At 41.7% G+C, this 22,882-nt stretch overlaps 1 protein-coding gene across 1 annotated transcript in view; it reads left to right on the top strand.

The window, feature by feature from the left end:
• LOC149160061 (uncharacterized) overlaps nt 1-22,882 on the top strand; it is a 208,047-nt gene that overhangs the window by 90,829 nt on the left and 94,336 nt on the right. The window contains exons 4-7 of the mRNA XM_089436603.1: nt 8,571-8,637; nt 9,066-9,207; nt 9,335-9,544; nt 11,263-11,336. Coding sequence (XP_089292729.1) covers nt 8,571-8,637; nt 9,066-9,207; nt 9,335-9,544; nt 11,263-11,336 — 493 coding nt within the window. The remainder of the gene's footprint in view (nt 1-8,570; nt 8,638-9,065; nt 9,208-9,334; nt 9,545-11,262; nt 11,337-22,882) is intronic.

A 22,882-nucleotide genomic window follows, 5' to 3' on the forward strand; every position in this document is an offset into this window, starting at 1 on the left:
ATAAAAAAAAATAAATATTTAATGTATTTTTTACAACGACCGAGTCATTGAAATCGAGCCGGCCGAGTCATTACCGAGTCGGAGTCCGAGTCGGAGTCGATCCTCGGCCGAGTCCGAGTCCGAGTCCGAGTTGTAAAACATTGAGTGGGACGGGGGGATGCATATGCGTCCCCCCATTTTTTTGTCTAATAATTTTTATAAAACATTAAAAATTAAAAAAAATACAAATTTAAATATATGAAAAAATTTAAGAAAAATAAAAAAAATGAAACTATATTAAAACTTAAAACTTGTTAAAACTTAATTTTTTGTTTTTTAAATAAATAAATAAATAAAATTATATTAAAATTTAAAACTTAAAAAATAAAATAAAAACAATAACAAAAATAAAAAACTTAAAGTATATTAAAACTTAAGACTTAGTATTTATTAATATTATTTAGTATTTTTTGAGAAATTTACTTGTATTTCATTGCTCAGTGCTTGCTTTGTTTACTTTTAGTTTAGTATTTTATGGCTATTTTAGACTTCAACATAATGTCAATGTCATTGTCATATGATGAATTTACTTTTTATCATTTTTGAAAATTTGATGTGCATTGCATAATTTCAATTCTCAAATGATGAATTTATTAATTTAATTTAGATGTGCCTTGCATCACGCCAAATGATGAGTAGAAGGAACATTGCATAACATCAACTGATGGATTCAATTTAGTAATTTACTTTTAGATTTACAATGCAGAAATGTCAAATGATAATTCATAAATGATAATAGTCTAATATGTAATGATGATCATATTTAGTCTTTAGATGTACATTTCATAATTATTAAGATTTTCTATTTAGTTATTGACATATTTTTGGGATTTTATTTTTTTATTTTTATATATTAATTTTTTTAATAATTTATAATCTTTATGACTATGACGTCCCCCCGGTTCCCCCAAAAACCCCTAAAATTTGGGGTTGCTTATATACATCCCCCTTGTGTGTATCCTTGCTCCCGCGTTTCCCTGTCCCGGAAACTCGGTGGAACATTGTTTTTTTGCCCCAGCATCTGCGGCAGAAAACTGCGTCCCACCTGAAGACTGCTCTGCACTGGATCTATTGCTGCGCTGCTCCCTCTGCGTCTGGCAAATCACGAACTGGAAATCTTACCTCTCTGTCAACTCACTCAAAGAGAGATTTTCCTCGAGAATCTTGCCCTCCTGGCTTGGACTGCGCAATCCCTCCGGGGATTCGATTTGTTGCCTATGCAACACTTCGATCTCCCTTCTTCTCTTCAATGCTGGGCTCTTTCGGTCTGCTCTCTTGCTTTACCTTCGCTCTGATACCATGTGAAAATTTGGAAATTCCAAATCCTACTACAACAACTGATAATATTTCTTCTATTTGTTAATTTACTGAAACAAATTATTTGCAGTTGTCTACGGAAAATATTGAAATACATACACTGCAGTATTCAAAAATTAATTTCTGCGAGAAAATAAATGTAAGGAAAATACTAGCACAATAATAACACATTGACACAGTTGTTTTTGGACAATTGTCCTTGGAAATACCTAATGTGGGAAAACCGGTGCAGTAGATGAGGGTTTCATTTATTATTCTTCAGCAAAATCTCTTGTACAATCTACGAATAGCAGAATAGAAGAAGAATTACTGAGAGAAATTTTACAAACAAATTTCTCCACTCTACAGTGAATTTCTGACACTTGAGAGACCCTGTTGCCCTCACGTTGGCCACATTGCGTCAGCATCTGTGTAGTGACTGCACTATCCCTGCGTCACTGCCTCTACGTGGGTGATCTGCGTCCCTCTTCTGCGCTGCTTCTTCCTGCCGTTTCCTACACTCTCGACTATTGCTGATACCCTCTCCCTCTCACCTGCAACTCACCCTCTGATTCGATTTCCTCTTGCCGAACTTTAGCCAGTGAGAAAATCGATCTACTTGGGCCACTGAGTATCTGCCTGGTGTGCTTTCCAAATGTGCATCAAAGTCCTTCTTATAATCCTCTCGTTGATCAATCAACAACCCAGATTAGATTCTAATCAATGGCTTGGATAATTTTGACTTGGTCCTTGTGTTCTTCTAGAAGTTTCACCCCCAGTTTAATTAATACCCTTTAATTATTTTAATTTCCTAAGTTTAGACTTAGGCATCCATTAAAAATAATTAATTATTTTAATAAAACTGTCTCCGGGTGGAATTTCCCAAAACGATTTCTGGGTATTCTGGAATACATGTGTCCTAACGTCCTTGCAAATTTTGAGGCTTAGAGCACATCTGATGGTACCAGAAATCAACAACTCATGTATTGGTTTTTGGCCACATGCTAAACCTGTTTGTCCTGACCATCTTTTGCATTTTGTGGTACAATTTACTGTTAAATGTGGCCAAATATGCTTTCATCTTTCTTTTTCGCTGCATTAACCTCTGAGCATCATTCCAAGCCACAACCCAAGGTGTAAGGGGAAGGGACAACTTGACCCTATGTGGATCTAGTGGAGGAATGTGGACCCAGGTGGGAGAAATGATGAATGGGTAATAATGAGTGGAAAGAGGGTAATATAAGCGAGTAAGGGAGTGGGATCACGAAACCAAAATCAGGGCTTCCCATGAAATAACATCCCTAGAGCCAAATGGTTAGTAACGTTGATTTGGGGTGGCATCGGATGTGCTTTAGCCACAAAAATTGGTGGAGAGGCTAAGGCACATGAGATCTCCAATACGCAGAAAGGGTTTGGGCAGATTATAAACAGTTTGGGAGATATTAAAATAATTAATATTTTTAATGGAGTCCATAAGTCTAAACTTAGGGAAAATAAAATATTAATGTGTATTAATATAAAACTATGTTAGAATGGTCCAAAAGTCATGGATCAAGCCAGATCTAATCTTAGCTATTGATTAGGGACTTAATCTCGACTGTTTATTTGTCAACGAGAAAAGTATAAGAGGAGGCTTGAGGGTCACTTGGAGAACACACTGAGGGAGACCAGTCAATTCAATTTCTAGAGCGGGGTTAGCTGAGAAATTGAACCAGTGGTCTGGTGAGCAGTGAAGAGGCAACAAGTATGGAGCAGAGAGGTGGGATTAACCATTGGAGGTCAGCGCAGAGGGAGGAGAGGTAGACACAGGGCTTTTCAGGCAGACACAGAGGCAACAGAAGACTGCGCAGTCACTTGCTAGGCCTGTGTGAGTGACACAGAGAGGCCCAGGGCTGACGCAGAGGGTTTGAGAGACACGCAGAAGTCAGTTGGGCTGACGCTGGGATTGGGAGAAGTGATGGAGAATTATTTCTCTATGTGGGTAAGCCAGTTTGGCACCCTGTTGTATAGAAGAATTGCTGAACAATAAAATCCTCCTTACTGCACCGGTTTTCCCACATTGGGTTTTTCCGCGGATTGTTGTCCAAAATATCTGTGTCAATGTGTTAATTCTTGTGCATATGTTTGTTTCTGTATTACGATGTGATATCTGCAGTAGTATTTATTTTAATGTTTACTGAAGTAATTTCATAAATAACCTATTGTGGAATAAGTAGGAAAAATAAATCAGTTGCTGCAGTGATAAAAACTTCACAAGTAAAAGAGATCCCACGGGACTAGAATGCAAGGTTAATATCCAAAAGGGGTCTAGGGGACAAGGGCACAAACCTAATCCATTCTCTCCGCCGAAGCCCCCCACTAATCCATGCCCAGAAGTGTCCATGATAAGCAAACTACAATACTCAATTACCAAATGACAAGGCATAATTTTAGGTTCGGGAGGCCCACCTTCAAACATATGATCAGGGAAATGGGCGAGGGACCACATGGCTGACTCAGGTGGCAGAGAAATGACACAATGAGCTAGCTGGTGGCTGCTGGCTACCAACACCATCTTGGAGATTTTTTTTTTTGCCTAGGGATATCACCCACAAAATGGTCGGTAACAGAGCCTTGGATGTAAAGCCTCATCTATAAAGGCTAATTTTGGATTTTTGCATCATGTAATCATCTATAATTTTCTTTATAAATGAGTTAATGACACATGGACATAAATGTGTGTGTGTGTGTGTTATTAACTCATATATATATATATATATATATTGTTGATCCATCCGCGTTAGTCTTTAGGGTGAGATACTATGTTGCGGTCTGTTGAAATGGCCCTTAGGCCATTAGATGACACCTTCCTAGCTGCAATAATAATGGGTTTGATTCTAATATCGGTCTGTTGGAAGGTAGGACTCACGTGTTAGGCAGGGAACTTGGGATGAATTCAGTTATCTTGGCTAGCGTTTCGAGGTTTTGTTCCCAAAGACCTTAACACGAGACTACTCTGGCGGGAGGCGCATTGGGAAAAACCTACTGACCATAGGGGTTCCCGTTTGTATCTGTTGCATAAAAAAGTCAATTGAATATGCCCAAAAGTAGGAGTCCTCACCTCAGGTGATGAGGGTTAACATTTACTTTGGGCCAGACAAGCCCAAGAATGAGGTAGGGAATATATATATATATATATATATATATATATATATATCACAGTATTCAAAATCGGAACTAGTCAAACTGGGATTGGTTAGATCTCAATGAACTAGTTTAAAAAAAAACACATGAAATAACTAATTTTTAAGGAAAAAAACTATTTTCAAGATTTAAAACCATGATTCCAAACCAACAGAGACAAAATATGAGTTTGCTCATCTATATACCATGTAAAGGTGAATATATCAAAATGGCACTGAGTGCAATACATATAACCAACAAAATACATAATCAATGAGGCTCTAAATGGCCTCTAGAGTCCAGAAACATTGCTACAAGCTATGGGGCCATTGGCATACTATAAGTCTACATATCAGTGATCAACATTATCGCTTCTCATCATGATCAAACTCAGTTGGTTAAGTCTCGATTTTCAAACTTTTCAACTGTTTGAGTCACAAACTTCTCAGTTGTTTGAGTGACTTGAGTCTGAAACTTTTGAAGGTATTCTGCAATAATATGCCCTATTACATCATTTGGTGCTCTACATGGCTTTACATGGCATCCTTGTGAAAATTCCTACACTCAAGGAACCCCTACTGCAACAAAACTGAATTTACTTCTCCTACTTGATTTTAATATACATTATCAAGTTATTTTCTGAAAAATACTGAAGTAAATTACTTCTGCAGCCTACACCAATTTAATTTGATTACATGAAACAAGAAACTGAGCAAAGAACAAGATACATAGGACACCGTTATTTTTGGACAAAATAGTCCCTGGAAAAACCCAATGCAGGAAAACCGGTGCAACAACTTTGAGGGTTTTATATTATTAAGCAGTAGTTCTGAATACAATGCTGGATGCCCTCCCGACAATCCAGTTACAGAGAAAAATATAATGGTGGAAAACTGAGTGAGATTACCTCACTTCACCCGACAGTTTCCGGCAGTAGAACTGGCTAACCTTGACTATCTTTGCGTTGGCCCTATGTAGGCCTTGTGTCAGCCTCATAGGCTCTATGTCAACTCTGCGCTGTGTCTTTTGACTCCTGGAGCTTCTGCGTCAACCTTCCCCGGCTGTTCTGGTAGCTCCTCGACAGTTCCAGATTTCTGCGTGAGGGCAACTTCTCTGCATTGGCTCTCCCTGGTTCAACGTCAGGCCTGCGTGGGCCCAGACTGGCCTAGCGTCAATCCCTCTAGGTGCTGCGCTGCCTCCACTAGTGGCTCTCCACCTCTCTGCCCAGTATTCCTGAACTATCCCTGCCCCTCTGCTGCAGAATGATCACTTAGTTCGAACTTCTCAGCTTCCTAGCCCTAGAAATTTCGAACTCTAGATCAATTTGTTCTCTCGGTGTGTTTCTGAATGAACCCCAAGCCTCCTTCTTATACTTTTCTTGTTGAGACTTCAATGACCGAGATTAAGTCTCTAATCAACGGCTAAGATTAAAAACTTGACTTGATCCGCTTTCTAGAACATTCTCACCCATATTTTGATTAATACCCATTAATACTTTAATTTTCCTAAGTTTAGACGTAGGAAGCCCATTAAAAGTATTAATTATTTTAATAAAATACAATTCGGGTGGAATTTCACCAAATGGTTTCTGGGTTCTTTAGAACTCATGTGCCTTAGTCTCTCCACCAATTTTCATGGCTAGAGCACATCCGATGCTGCCAAAAACTATCAGTCCTATCCTAGCCAAGTGTTGCTCGAGCCTGTTAATATACCCCCTCCTTTAATAGACTTTTGGAAATATTTGCAGATCATTTTGCCATCAATCATATCACAATGAGCCCATGCAATATCCTTGGCTTTTGGAGGCATGGGGGCTACTACTTAGCCCAAACTCTTTGTAGTTCCACTACAACAAAAACTCAACACTCTCCAAGCTCACAAAAACTCCAAATGAGATGTGTGAGGCAAATGAGAGGGGAGACATCCTCTTAAAGGCTTGGAGGGGCTGTTTTTGGAGGAAAGTAACCCCTAGTTTCCCTCAAAACCACTTGAAAAATTGTGAAAGAGTCTTCTGTGGGGTTTGCAGCAGACCTCGCAATAAACCGACCAGTGTATGACAGAACTGTTTGATTTATGGGAAAATCGACCGGTTCCATCATAAACATGATGGTTTGTGACAAAACCATTTGATTTATAGGAAAAACGACTAGTTCCATCATAAACCAGCCAATTTATGCTCAGTTTGACCAAAAAACTTGTGTGGAGGGCGAGTTAACTCGGTTTTTCAACCGGTCCGATGGCCTTTGCTAATGAACTGGCCGATTTGACCGGTTTATGGTTCAGACCAGCTGGTTTTGAATATTGTGATTGATATATATATATATGTTTGTGTGTGTGAGAGAGAGAGAGAGAGATGTTTCCACATTTCGTGCAACTTAGGTCTAAACCCTAGTGTTTAGTAGGGGAGCACCCCTCAAAGCTAGTGAAGCACCGACCTAAAGAGGCAAGGTAGGTTGTTGAGGTGATAATGGGTGACCTACCCAGTTTCCACTTAGATTGTGCAACTTGGTTTGGAGCTTTCACCATTTTAATGCACAACTCTCAGAGGTAACATATCCCATTGGAGGCTTGTCTCCGTCCATGATCCTCAACACTTTCACAAGGGCCTCAATCATGCTAATAGCCTTAGTGACTTTCTTCCATAAATTATCTTAAGGAGACACACTTTCATAGCAATTGCATTTGGTTCTGTTGTCTTTCCAAATAGGCATTGCTGATTGTAAAAAGTTCGTCTCAATGCTTGATTTTCATTTAGAATGCTTTGGAGGGAGAGAAAGTTTATGGCAAAGCATGTGACAATGGGGTAATTAGGCTCACCCTATGTGAACTTTGTCATAAGGTTTAGTCACCAAGCATGGTTATAAATATACTTGGTTATTCGTTTGCACTCATGAACAATATCTTGCAGCCACCCCAACTCCCTATGTCCTTTATGCAAAGTGGTACCTCTCCATGCAAATCTTGAACCATGCAAGGAATCTCCAAAAACAGCAAGGGTGCATTAGTTCCAAGTCAAATACCCATCATCAAAGTAAAGACATAGTGTAAATAGAGCTTATTCAAAGGTGTAGGTGGACCTTCTTGATAAGATATTGAATGTTTTTTAATGGGCTTGCCATTGAACATTTCCTTTCCACCTCCTTAACTAGTTATCTGAAGCCTTGGTCATAGTTAAGCAATTAGGATAAGTGGCTAACTGCCTCCTAATGGAGGTTTGAAATCCATATTGCGAGAGTTGATTATACCTTGTTATATTTCTTTCTTGACCTCTATTTCTTGCAATTTATGCTAGACATGTATTTTGCACAAAAGCTTAAATAAATCTTTGGTTATTTTGGTAAATCGCCAATTGTGTTCAAGGTTCACCATGATGGGCTAGGTACTTCTCTTTGTGTCCCGGAAAGGTCCCGGAGGGGCTTGCGCTTCCTAGTGCAAGGAAGGACTGGACATCATACTTTTGCGGCATGCTCTTCATATTTACGGATTCGCATGCATATAGACAGACTCACTCCCTCCTTCCCAACGTCTTTCCTTATCCATCTTTTAAAGATGGATAACATAGCATCTTTTGATATTATCTTGGCAGTTAGAGAATCTTATTCTCCAGATATGTAAGACAACTGGAAAATACAATGTCAATCTTCTTGCTAAATTGACAAGAATTTCTTGGAACCCTTCAGGTAGGAAAGTTACTTGAAAGGCACTCTGTGCTTTATAGCCTAGCCAATTGATAAACTGTTTTGTATGATATGCACTTGAAATGTACATTACTGACTTTTGATTCTCTAAATACCCTTTATTACCATTCCATTATGTTTATAATAAGACTGCACTCTAACAGTTGCTCTTGGAAATCATGTGTATGCTATAGTAATTAAAGGCGAATGTGAATTATTTAATAATTTGTTTGCAAGCAGTTCTTTTTAAGTTTCTGAAGTGACAACTAATTTCATATTTTTCCAAAGTGAATGCAAAGATGCCAAATATGTAGTTACACTCTGGATATTGATCTTGATTCTTGACTGTAGCTAGATGAGATGGAAATTCACTCATTGCCTTGCATTTTTAATTAGGTCTCTTTCATTGTTGGACCGTCTCTCAGCTTTCCCACTTGTCAAAGCACTTGTAGAATATGATGTGGTAAGATGTCTTTTATTTTTTGTCTTTCTCAAATATCTGAAGGACTAATGTGTCTTTCTTTGGTTTCCTTTAGTTATTCTCTTTCTTCTCTTTCGTAATGTTAGCTGTCATGATTTAACTTTCCTCTTTTTCTTCCTTCATTTCATTTATGTTTAAAACTTCTTTAATATAATTTCATTTTTTCTAATCAATTTTTATGGGTTCCATGGTCTGCTTGACATTATGAACACCGCTAAAAGTTCAAATTCTCTTTTCTTTGAATTCATGGTGAGGATTTCACTGAAATCCAATTGTACAAGCCTTTTTCAAGGGAGTCTCGAGTCTTGACATTTTCATAACATGGTTTTTCATATGGAAGAGATGATGCTGAGGTATTTTTTATTACCATTATTATCTTGATGATTGGAGCATTCCTAAATGTTACTCAGGATGAGAATGCTTACATGTCATATGACCTAATGACTGCAAGACAACTTCTTCGTGAGGGAGGCATATCAAGACAACTTTATTGTGACTTTTTGGAGCCATTTCTTTTGGTTACTTTATTTGCTCCTCCAGAACACCTCTCAGGTATATCAAAAACACATCAAATATTATTGATATTCATGGAGACAGCTATGGAGGGTAGTTGACATCTCCCCCATTTAGCTTTCTTTGAGCTACATGGTTTAAATAGGTGCAATTTTGTTGTTTGCAGCTGCGGCAGCTTTGGGAACTTTATATTATTATGCATTAGGCCACCAACAAGATTTTGATGTTTGCTGGTGCAAGGGGCCTGTTGCAGAACTCATATTTATGCCTTGGATTCAAGCAATTGAAAAATTAGGCGGAAGAATACTTGGGGGAAAGTATGTACAGGATGTAGTACTGTGCAGCGATTCTAACAGAGTCACATCTGTTTCAGCAGGTATCTTGATATTTATTGTGTAATGTGTACTTTATCTTGTGTAGAAAATATGCTTGTGTTGTTTAAATACATTGTGTGCAAGTATGTTCTCAGTTACTTCATTTTTTACAACAAAATACTTTTTGATTCTGTTGCATTCTAATATCTTTTCCTTGAATCCTTCCTGCTTTCTGAACATGCAGCTGCCAGCACCTCATCATAACTTGTGGCTACAAATAGCATTGCATATGAATGTTACGTTTCCAAGGTTGTTTTAATGCCAAACATTTGACATTATTGTTGAGACTTTGTTTTATTCCCATCCAAATGTGTATTATATTTGTATTTTATCCTTTTGTATTTTTTCTCTCACCTGCCTCGTTGTAAAGTATATCATAGGTGACCTGCTTAAAGATGATCACTCACTTAACTTTGTATTATTTATTTGTGCATCGCACAGAAGATTTGGTCAATGACAATCACTCTCCATTAATTTATGTGTATTATATTTGTATTTTATCCTTTTGTATTTTTTCTCTCACCTGCCTGGTTGTAAAGTATATCATAGGTGACCTGCTTAAAGATGATCACTCACTTAACTTTGTATTATTTATTTGTGCATCGCACAGAAGATTTGGTCAATGACAATCACTCTCCATTAATTTTGTACTTATACGTAATAAGTAGATTACATGTACAATTGTGGCAGTCTCTTTTGTAGTTGCATTCTTCAACTTCCTTGTGTGTGAGGATTCCACATTTTTATCTGACTCCTGCACATATCAATTTGTATGAGAGCTTGCGATTATGGTTGGTCCCTTTGAGTTTATTGATGTTTCCTTCATCTTCGATAGGATTGGGGACATTTGATGGGCTTATATGAGGACTCATGGTTCGAGAGGAGCCTTCACTTTGTAGGGGCCAGTCCAACCCATGTTAGGTGCGCTTATGTCTTTCCACATGGTTATGAGTCTATTGAGTTCGTAGGTAGCCTTGGCTTTGGTATAGTATTATTGGATGCTTCTTAGACATTGCGGTCTCATAGTCAGCAACATTTCGCACTTCCCAAGGTAATTTATGTTTTCCAATGCAAAGTGGTCCTAGAAATAAAAAAGTCAACATGGTCTCAGATTACAGAGCTTGGTGAGAGGATGACATGCCACATGGAATTTTTCCAATTAGAGGTGGCATGCTCAAGATCTAATTGGACAAAGCTTGTCAAACAAGTGGCACATGTTTCCAAGGGACAAACAGGTGGAGTGTTGAGGTGTTTTGGACATGAATTACAATCAAATGGTCTACTTAATGAGAGGAACAAACCCATGTTTTGGTTTTTGCACTTCCTCAAGGGTGCTAGAGATCCTTAGTTTGACCATGATTATGGGGTTTTGACCAGGGTGATGTGGCAGAGATTTGGACACATGGAGCTAATAGAGCATATAACAGGATATGACATGGCAAATAGTACCCAAAAACAGTGGAATGCTTGGCCAACTAGGCTAGGCATTGGCCACTCAGTTTGAATCTATAAAAGACAACAATACACATTATTTCACTTTGGCCGTTATTTAATTGTTGGAAAGTATTTAAATTTTATTCTATGTAAAAGACCTTCTTTACATGAAGTGTTGAGTATGAAGATACACTGCTCTTTTTTGGTGATACGACATCTGAAATGCTGGAAGAATTTTCTTTTCATTGAGCTGATATGAATCTTCAAATCTGCTTGGAAAATGCAGTGAATGAACATGGAGATACAGAGCTGTACGAGGCAGATGTGGTAGTTTTTGCTGTGGGAGTCAAAGCCCTTCAGGTCCTCTTCCCTCCCATTATACTGTGCTACAAGCATGTGCTTGTGCACACATCTTTGTCTTCATAGCTATCAGAAGTTTGGATTGATAGTGTTAGAGAGGTTGAAATTGTATAGGAATAAAATCTTGAAGATTTAACCAGTAGTTGCTATTTTTGTTCATTAATTTTTGTATAGTGATGTTTATGGTTAAAGTTTTTAGTACCTACTTTTATTTTTGAAATAAGGCAGCTTATATGAACAATAAAATACAGAGCACCAATCAGCGCATATCTATTTAAAGGACAGCACGAAGGTCCCTACGAGAGATTGGGATTGACAGTCACAATCCTTAGCATATTTTCTAAGATGAGCACCCTTAGCTATAAACTGGGGCTTAAGATCAGTATACATCAACTCATGAAAATCATCTAAAGAAAACTGCAAACTATTGAAAACAGTGTTACATCTCTGCCTATAAATGGAGTATCAAAAAACTAGTCTATTGCAATCCAGACTCCTTGAAAGTGAGATGGAACGACCACTTCAAAATCCCCTAACAAAGCATCCTTCCACATAAAAAGCCTGTAAAGGATATGGCTGTAGGAGGTGCAAATAAAATCCCCACATTCTCTAGTGCATCTGCACTTTCAAAAAATGACATGAACTATCTCAACAAGTCCACAATGTGGACAATATGCATTTGTGTGGCTAGCCTTAGCAAACCTAGCCTTCAATGCTAGACCTTGGTAGAACAACATCCATTAAAATGACATGAACTATCTCAACGAGTCCACAATGTGGACAATATGCATTTGTATGGCTAGCCTTAGCAAACCTTGCCTTCAATGCTAGACCTTAGTAGAACAACATCCATTGAAGGTCCTCAACCAGTAAGAGACTGTATTATCGAATGTTGTGCATAACTGTACAGTTCATTTCCTTTCTTCATCCTCTGCACTCCATCTTCTGTTGAGGATCTCCTTGAATGGATGTCTTAAAAGAGAAAACTGATATAAAAGGCATGTTTTATTAAATTGGCCCGTCACAGCATTAGAGGCAATCCCTCTAGATGGACCCAGATGTACTAATCCAATTTTCATAAATCCTTCTTAAGTTGGGTCTTGAGATCAACATGCATCGAGTCACAAAAAGAATTTAAGGAAAACTGTGAGCTATTGAAAACAAAATTACGTTTTTCAGCCTCCAAACAGAGTCTAAACACGCTATTCTAATGCAATGCAACTGCATCAAAGTTCCCTAGCAAAGCATCCTATCGCATAAAATTCTTCTAAATCATATGGTTCAAGAAGGTTCGAATCAAATCCCAAGAAGCTCTAACACTCCCACAATTCCAATATATGTGTTGAACTATCTCAATGCCTCTATGCCTACAATATGCATTTGTGTGGCTAGCCTTAGAAAACCAAGCCTTGATTGTTAGACCTAGACAAATGTCCAAGCAAAGATCCTTTCCTAGCAAGAGGCCTTATTCTCCCATCCTATGGTTTAACTATATGATTCATTTCTTTTTCATGATCCTTTGTACGCCATCTTCTATTGAGGGTCTCCTTGAATGGATGTCTCAAAAAATAAACTAATACAAATGGCTTGTTTTATAAATCCAAATTGGTACTAATGGAGACTTTTCTAGAGATGCTTCACCATGAGGTTCCATGCAGGTACATTTGACATTGATTTGCAGGCATAGTTATGTGGCTTGCAAGATTGTTTGCTACATCATTTTTGATGAGCCTTGTTCTCTGGTTACACTTAGGACGGTAGACCACATAGATAGAGAATGCAAGCGAGCAAGCAAAGCCTAGAGGATGAACACCCTATCTCAACGAGTGTCCAAGCTATGATTTATGGTGAGGTAAGTGTTTATTTTTGGGTAGCATCAGATGTGTTCTAGTTCTGAAATTTTGTGGAGGGGCTAGAGCACATGAGATCTCCAAGACCCAAAAATCGTTTGGTGAAATTCCACCCAGATTGTATTTTATTAAAATAATTAATATTTTTAATGGGGTTCCTAAGTCTAAACTTAGGAAAATTAAAATATTAATGGGTATTAATAAAAATATGGGTGACAAACTTCTAAGAGATGAGGATCAAGTCTAATTTAATCTTAGCCGTTGATTAGAGATTAGATCACGACCGTTGATTTCTCAACAGGAAAAGTATAAAAGGAGGCTTGGGGTCAGTTGGAGAACACACACAGAGAGATTGAGGAAATCGATTTTCTGAGGTGAGAAGTTCTTAGGAGGGAAATCGATTGGGGAGATCTTGCAGTTGAGGGGCAGTGATAGTTCGAGAATACAGACAGAGGAGCAGAGAGAAACTTGTGGAGGCAGCGTAGTAGCCGGGAGCGCTGACACTGGGCCAGTCTAGGCCCACGCAGCCTTGACGCTGGGCCAGTCTGGGCTGACGTAGCCTTGACGCAGAGCTAGGAGGGCCAACACAGAGGAAGAGCTGCCTTCCATGTAGAAATCCGGGGAGTTGCCGAAAATTGTTGGAACCGCTGGGAAAGCTGACACAGTGTGCAGTAACGCTGACGCAGAGCCTTAGAGAGCTCCACGCAGGGCCACACAGTTACTGCGAAGGGGCAACGAAGTTGTAGCGGGGACAACCAGATTTGTTGCCGGATCAGCCGAATTCTGTTCGGTGAAGTGAGGTAAAACTCACTCAGGTTCTCCACCATTGTATTCCTTTGTCACTGGTTTGTCGGGAGGGAAACCAACATTCGTATTCAGTACTTGATCTATATAAAGGTGTAGGCTGCAGTGTATTTACATTTATATTTTCTGAATATTTCTGAAAATAACTTGTTAAATGAAGAATACAAGTAGGTAATGTAAATCAGTTTACTGCAGTAGGATTTCTGGTTTATTAGATTCAGAAATTTTCACATGGTATCAAAGCAATTGCAAATCAAGGAGGATTGAAGCCATCAACAAAAGGACAAAGGATAATCTGTGTTGAAGACAGTTGTCCTGAGAGACAACGCAGTTTTTAGCCGAGAGAGCAAAGGAGGGGTGACACAGTCACCAAGGGAGGCTCATGCAGAGCCTGCGTCAGCCTGTTTGTGTGACGCTGTAGCTGCAGAGAGCAACACAGTGATTGCTGGGCCAGCGCAGAGACTGTTGAGTCTCGGTTTTCCAGTTGTCGGGGCTAGAGGTGCAGCGCATATTTCATCTAGAGTTGTTGGTGGGGTGTTGATTCTGTTGGTGCAGAACAATACCTAGTGGGGTAGAAGCAAAGTAGAGGGAATCAATTCCTCAGAATATTTCTTGCCAAGAAATCTAGATCCAGTGCTGAGCAACAGCAAAGAGAGATCAGAGGGGTGGTTCGACAGTTGTTGGCAGAAGGATTTCCGTGAAGGAAATCGAATTTCAGAGGGAGCTTGTTCCTTAGAGGATTTCTAGCACCAAAGAAATCCAGATCCGAGTTTTGCTGGGGCAGCAACGAAAGAGGGAGAAGAGAACCTGTTCGACACTCATTTGAGCAGAGATGGCAGTTAATGGATTGAGGGATCAAGACAAGTTGGATGGAGCATCCAACTTTTTCATCTGGCAGGCTAGGATCCCTCACAGTTTTGGACAAAAATCACATCTAGGATTAAGACGGTTGCTATTATGGTTGATGTTGATCCTCTCAAGAAGTACAAGGAGGCTCAGGCAAAAGCAAAGTGCATGATCTTAGATGGGGTCAAGGATCATGTGATCCCACATATTGCTGAGAAGGACACAACAAGGGAAATGTGGGAGGCCTTGACCACTTTGTACGAGGGAACTTCTGTTCAACAAAAGATGTTGCTTGAGAGTTAGCTGAGACAGTATCAAGTGCAAAAGGGAGAAGAAATTGATCCCTTCCTTCTTAGGTTGCAAGGGATCCGATACCAGCTAACTTTTGTAGCGTCTACACCAGATCTTGAATTCATGGTTAGGACAGTTTTGAATGCAGTCACTGAAGACTAAGAAACCTTTGTCCAAAGCATCTTGGGTAGGGCTTCTCTCCCCAGTTGGGAGGAGATGTGGGAAACTCTTCGACAAGAAGAGATTAGACGGTTGACCAAGGCAGGAAGCAGCAACAAAGGGATCAGAGTCAAGAATGGAGGAAGAGGAGGGTGTAGCTCTCGCATTAGCGGGACAACAAGGCAACAAAAGAGGAAAAAGAAAGATATATCCAAAGTCAGATGCTTCAGATGTGGAGAACTGGGTCATTTCGCCACTTAGTGCCCTTGGAAGAAGGGCAAGGAAGAGAAGTCTGACTCAAAGGCTGCTTTAGCGAAAGATGACAAAGAGGATGATGATGAGGATTGTGCCATGAGTGCTCATGCACCTCTAGAGAAGAGGTGGGGTGATATTGAGCTGTAGTCGAGAGGACTACATGGAGGCAGGATCCTTCAGGTGCCCAAACTCTTGCATCACCTATGGCTACGGGTGCCCTTAATGACAATAGCAGATTGACGAGAGTCAGTGGGTGCGAGGGATGATGGAGCGACAGTGGCAGAGCTAGAGTGCCAAAGTTTGAAGCAGCGTAGTGGAGTGTTGTAGTAGTGCGGGGGGCACAAAGCAAATACAACATCAACGCAGTAGCATCAGAGGGTCAGCACAGATTAGCAGCAAAAGTAGCTTCAGCAGCACAGGGCATCTAGACTAACCAGCACGTCAGCTTTTGGGTGGATTTCTAGTTGCTTACTTCTCAGCGACTGAGTTGCAATGCAACAGTTAGCAGTCGCAGCATTATGGGCAGCATGATGCAGCATATTGAGAGGGAGTTGCATGTTGGAATTTCTAAGACTAACTGTTAGAAATCCTTCATGTACTTTACTGATTTATTCCTACCTACTTGTTCTGTTAATTAACAAGTTATTTACCATGTAAATACTGGAAATAAATACAAGTACATGCTCAACACATTACAGATCATCAACTGAAGGAAACAAAAACAAGCACACAAGTGACACCATTGTTTTTGGACTAATGTCCCCGGAAAAAACCCAATGCGGGAAAACAGGTGCAACTATCTGAGGGTTTGATTTATTAAGCAGTTTCAGAATACAATCTGGGTGCCAAATTCAGCTCACCCAATAGAGAAAAATCTTGGCAGTAGTACCTCTCTACTCGGAAGCAGATATTCCGGCTGAAACCCCGGATAAACAGCTCCACAACTCCACAGCTCCAATCTACCCCACGAAACCCCATCGTCAGCCTCTAGGGACTGCGTCAGCCTCTCTCTGGCCCAGCGTTAGCCCAACGTCACTCTGGCTTGGCTTGCGTTAGCCTCTAGAGGCACTGCATCAGTCCTCTGGCCCTCTGCATCACGCACGTTGGCCCTCTGAGGCACTGCGCAGCACCTGGTTGGCTCTGCGTGAACCCTTGTCTGCTTCCGCGTCCCTCTCTCCAGCTACTGCATTGGTCCTCCCGGTGCTATCTCTGCCTCTCTGCTTCTATATTCACTGCCCCTCAGCTGCAACTCTGATAATTCTCTCAACTTTCTTAGCAAACCCAGCCCCAGAAAGTCGAAATCTTGATCTCTTGGTGTATTCTCCAAGTGACCCTCAAGCCTCCTCTTATACTTTTCTCGTTGACAAATCAACGATCGAGATTAAGTCCCTAATCAACGACTAAGATTACATTTGGCTTGATCCATGTCTTTTGGACCATTCTAACACAATTTTATATTAATTCACATTAATATTTTATTTTCCCTAAGTTTAGACTTAGGGAATCCATTAAAAATATTAATTATTTTAATATCTCCCAAACTGTTTAGAATCTGCCCAAATTCTTTATGGGTATTGGAGATCTCATGTACCTTAGCCTTTCCACCAATTTTCGTGGCTAGAGCACATCCGATGCTACCCCAAATCAACACTCCCTCTTAGCGAGGACTGTGCTCTAGCAATACTCCTCACTGAGTATCACCCTGATCATCCGGCATCGGTCCCTGTGCTGATGCTAGGCCTGCTGCCCATCATCTGCACTGCTGCATCCTGTACTGCTACCCATGGCCCTGCCACTGCCACTGCTGCATCCGTATTGCAGCTCCCTCTGCATCCATGTTGTTGCTTATGGCTTTGCCACTATCACTGCTGCATCTGCTTTGCAAGCCCTCTCATCATGCTGCCCATAGCACTGCCACTGCTAACTGCTGCATTGCAACTCAGTTATTGAGAAGTGACTAATCTCCCAACTCTGACATCTCTGTCAGGCTAGAGACACCCATGATGCTGAAGCTCCCTCTGTCACTGACAAGTGCTCCCTCTCTGACCTCTGTGCTGCTGCAACTATTCCATGCATCTCGCACCGTTGCACACCTCTCTGTGCCATCTTGCACTGGTGCAACACTCCCGTGCTTCTCGCACTGTTGCCTCACGCTGTCCTGGGAATCTTGCACTATAGCTCCCTCTGTTGCTCCATCCGCATCCATCTCTACTAACATCCGCCAGTACTACTACTTCTCTTTGGGGCTCCCGTAGCAAGGTATAATCCAAGAGGCTGGGTACCTCGAGGATCCTACCCCTCATCGCCTGTAGTCCGTCTGACTACAGCTCGATGTCTCCCCACTTTCGTTCAAGTGGCGTGTGAGCACTCATGACATAGTTATCATCTGTCTCCACTTCCTTCTCCGCTCTTGCTGGTGCAGCCTTGGTCTCGGAGGCCTCTCCCTTGCTCTTCTTCCTTGGACACTGGGTCACATAATGACCCAACTCCCCACAGTGGAAGCATTTGACCTTTGAGAGGTCCTTTTTCTTCCGTTTCTCTTGCTTTCCCTCAGATGCTAGGGCAGCATCCACCTCCTCCTCCTTCTTGATTCTGATCCCCTTGCCGCTGCTTCCTGCCTTGCTCAGCCTTCTGATCTCTTCTTGGTGAAGAGCAGTGCACATTTCCTCCCAATCTGGAAGGGTCGCCCTGCCCAGTATGCTCTAGACAAACACCTCCCAGTCTTCTGAGACTACGTTTAGGGCTGTTCTCACCATCAATTCTTGATCCGACGTGGCCCCTATGGAAGTCAGCTGATCCCGGATCTCCTTCAATCGACCAAGGAAGGGGTCGATCTGTTCTCCCTTCTGCATCTGGTATGATCGCAGCTGATTTTCTAGTAACATCCTTCTCTGCACAAAAATACGCTGGTACAATTTCTTTAGGGCCTCCCACATCTCATTTGCAGTGTCCTTTTCGGCAATATGTGGTACTACATGGTCCTTGACCCCGTCAAGAATGATGCTCTTGGCCCTCGCCATTGCCTCCTCATACTTGTCGTTATCAGCTGGGTCAACTGGGATAGCTATCGTCCTTAAGGCGAAGTGCTTGACACGATTCCTGTCTAGAACAGATAAGATTCTGGCCTTCCAGACTACGAAATTTGAGGCTCTGTCCAGTCTGTCATGGTCTCTTACCTCGTTCACTCCCATCTCGCTGCTCCTCTACTTCCCTCCTGGAAGTTCTCGATGTGACTCCTTCTAAGCCTCGGTTTCCCTCCTGGAAATCCCTCTGCCAATGTCAAGATGCCCCCACTTCGATCGTTAGTGCAGCTGCACCACTGATCCGGATTTCTCGGCTAGAAATCCTCGCTAGCAACTCCCTCTTCCTTGGCCTTGCTTTGTTAGGTACTGTTCTGACTACAGTACCCCACTAGTGCCACTTTGAAACTTACCCACAGCCTCCTAAACCCAAGCAAACTGAACATTAGAGCTCCTAGGCTCTGAGCAATCCAGGCATCGGCAAATCAGCCTCCTCAGCCAGCTGTGTTAGCCCTCCTGGGCTCTGCGTGAGGCTGTCTTTGCCTTTCTCAGCCTTTGCGCTGCCTCTTCTTGGCTCGAACTTGATGACGCAGGCACTGCGTCACCCCTTCCTTGCTGCTAGGAACAACTTCTGTCACTCGGGACAACTGTTTTCTGCTGTTGCTGCTCTACTCGACTGATGTCCTCAGTTCTCCTATGATCTGCAACCACCCTCTGATACCATGTTGGAATTTCTAAGCCTAACTGTTAGAAACCCTTCATGTACTTTACTGATTTATTCCTACCTACTTGTTCTGTTAATTAACAAGTTATTTACCATGTAAATATTGGAAATAAATACAAGTACATGCTCAACACATTATAGATCATCAACTGAAGGAAACAAAAACAAGCACACAAGTGACATTGTTGTTTTTGGACTAATGTCCCCGGAAAAACCCAATGCGGGAAAATCGGTGCAACTATCTGAGAGTTTGATTTATTAAGCAGTTTCAGAATACAATCTGGGTGCCAAATCCGGCTCACCCAACAGAGAAAAATCTCGGCAGTAGTACCTCTCTACTCGGAAGCAGATATTCCGGCTGAAACCTCGGATAAACACTCCGGCAGCTCCACAGCTCCAATCTGCCCCACGAAACCCTAGCGTCAGCCTCTAGGGACTGCGTCAGCCTCTCTCTGGCCCAGCGTCACTCTGGCTTGGCCTGTGTCAACCTCTGGAGGCACTGCGTCAGTCCTCTGGCCCTCTGCGTCACCCACACTGGCCCTCTGAGGCACTGCGCAGCTCCTGGCTGGCTCTGCGTGAACCCTTGTCTGCTTTTGCGTCCCTCTCTCTGGCTACTGCGCTGATCCTCCCGGTGCTATTTCTGCCTCTCTGCTTCTGTATTCATTGCCCCTCAGCGGCAACTCTGATCACTCTCTCAACTTTCTCAGCAAACCCAGCTACAAAAATTCGAAATCTTGATCTCTTGGTGTATTCTCTAAGTGACCCTCAAGCCTCCTCTTATACTTTTCTTGTTGACAAATCAACGGTCGAGATTAAGTCCCTAATCAACGACTAAGATTAGATCTGGCTTGATCCATGTCTTTTGGACCATTCTAACACAGTTTTATATTAATTCACATTAATATTTTATTTTCCCTAAGTCTAGACTCCATTAAAAATATTAATTATTTTAATATCTCCCAAACTGTTTAGAATCCGCGCAAACCCTTTCTGAGTATTGGAGATCTCATGTGCCTTAGCATCTCCACCAATTGTCGTGGCTAGAGGACATCTGATGCTACCCCAAATCAACACTGCAGTATAGATGTAGCAGTGTCATGGGCAACAATACAGATTGCAGCAGCGTAGTGGATGAAGGGTAGCAGGCCGAGCATCAACAACGTAGAGGACTGATGCCGTGGATCAGTGTGATACTTCTGCTGGGAAGTATTGCTAGAGCACATTCCTCGCTAAGAGGGAGTGTTGATTTTTGGGTAGTATCGGATGTGCTCTAGCTCCAAGACCCAGAAATTGTTTGGTGAAATTCCACCCGGATTGTATTTTATTAAAATAATTAATATTTTTAATGGGGTTCCTAAGTTTAAACTTAGGAAAATTAAAATATTAATGGGTATTAATAAAATATGGGTGAGAAGCTTCTAAGAGACGAGAATCAAGTCTAATTTAATCTTAGCCATCGACTAGAGATTAGATCACGACCGTTGATTTCTCAACAGGAAAATTATAAAAGGAGGCTTGGGGTCAGTGGGAGAACACACACACACAGATTGACAGAGATTGATGAAATCGATTTTCTGAGGTGAGAAGTTCTCAGGAGGGAAATCGATTGGGGATATCTTGCAGCTGAGGGGTAGTGATAGTTCGGGAATACAGACAGAGAGGTGGAGAGAAACTTGTGGAGGCAGCGCAGTAGCCGGGAGAGCTGACGCTGGGCTAGTGTGGGCCCACGCAGCCTTGATGCAGAGCTAGGAGGGCCAGCGCAGAGGAAGAGCTGCCTTCCACGCAGAAAGACAGGGAGCTGTCGGAAACTGCCAGGAAAGTTGACGCAGAGCCTCAGAGAGCTCCACACAGGCCCACGCAGTTACTGCGAAGGGGCAGCGAAGTTGTAGCCGGGGCCAGCCAGATTTGTTGCCGGATCAGCTAGATTCTGCTGGGTGAAGTGAGGTAAAACTCACTCAGGTTCTCCACCATTGTATTTCTCTGTCACTGGTTTGTCAGGAGGGCAACCAACATTTGTATTCAGAACTTCTGCTTAATAATAGAAAACCCTCAGAGTTGCTGCACCGGTTTTCCCGCATTGGGTTTTTCCGGGGACATTTAGTCCAAAAATAAGTGTCCTTTGCATGATTGTCTCATTTATTTTTCAGTACTTGATCTGTATAGAGGTGTAGGCTGCAGTGTATTTACATTTATATTTTCTGAATATTTCCGAAAATAACTTGTTAAATGAAGAATACAAGTAGGTAGTGTAAATCAGTAGTAATGATCCTAAATAGGAATACATGTGATATAAAGCAAATAATCTATGGAGAAGAATATAAAAACGAAATACACATTAAACATCCATGAAAATGCTGCAAATAAGGAATCGCTGAGCCATTTTATTACTTTTCTGAAGGAAAAATACAATGGATAATAAGATGGTGCACCTGGGCTTGTATCAATGGACAAGCATGACCAAACCCAGGTGAGAAAATGGCTGAACTGTGTTGATTTGGGGTCGCATCGGATGTGCTCTAGCCACGAAATTTGGTGGAGAGGTTGGGGCACATGAGATCTCCGATACCTAAAAAGGATTTGGGCAGATTCTAAATAGATCAGGAGATATTAAAATAATTAATATTTTTAATGGAGTCCCTAAGTCTAAACTTAGGGAAAATAAAATATTAATGTGTATTAATATGAATCTGTGTTAGAGTGGTCCAAAAGACATGGATCAAGCCAGATCTAATCTTAGCCGTTGATTAGAGATTTAATCTCGGCCGTTGAGATGTCAACAGGAAAAGTATAAGAGGAGGCTTGAGGGTCACTTGGAGAGCACACCAGATGATCAGTCATTCTATTCTCTAGAGTGGGGTTGCTAAGAGAGATAGAATCAGTGATTGGGAGAGCAGCTGAGGGGCATTGAGTATAGAGGAACAGAGAAGGCAGAGATTGTGCCGGGAGAGCAGCGCAACAACCAAGGAGGGTGACACAGAGCCAGCAAGGGCTCATGCAGGGCCACACAGAGGCAGCCAAGTGCTGCGCAGAGCACCAGAGGGGCCAGCGTGGCTGACGCAGAGGCTCCCAGAGCTGACGCAGGGCCTCCTGGGGCTGACGCAGGCCAAGGAAGGTTGACGCAGGGCCAGCGCTGGGCTAGGAGAGGTTGACGCAGGGCCAGTGCTGGGCTAGGAGAGGCTGACACAGGGCCAGCGTTGGGCTAGGAGAGGCTGACGCAATCCAGATTGGGCAGACGCTGGGGTTGTAGGAGCAGTTTTGTGTTGAGGAGCTGCCGAAAGGGTTTTCCGAGGTTTCAGCCAGGAGATTTCTCTCAAACTGTGAGGTATAGCTGCTAAGGAAATTCTCTGTTGGGTAGGCCAGTTTCGGCACCTAGATTGTACTCTGATATTGCTTAATAAGAAAACCCTCAGATAGCTGCACCGGTTTTCCCACATTGGGTTTTTCCAGGGACATTGGTCCAAAAATAATGGTGTCATGTGGTGTGTTTGTTCTTGTTTCTTTTAGTTGCTGATCTATAATATGTTGAGCATGCACTGGTATTTATTTTCAGTATTTACCTTGTAAATAACTTGTTAAAGAAAAATAACAAGTAGGTAG

Source organism: Pinus tabuliformis, chromosome 5_2, assembly GCF_031772625.1.
Source record: "Pinus tabuliformis cultivar Carrire ecotype Pingquan chromosome 5_2, CPIR1, whole genome shotgun sequence".
Taxonomy (NCBI): Eukaryota; Viridiplantae; Streptophyta; class Pinopsida; order Pinales; family Pinaceae; genus Pinus; species Pinus tabuliformis.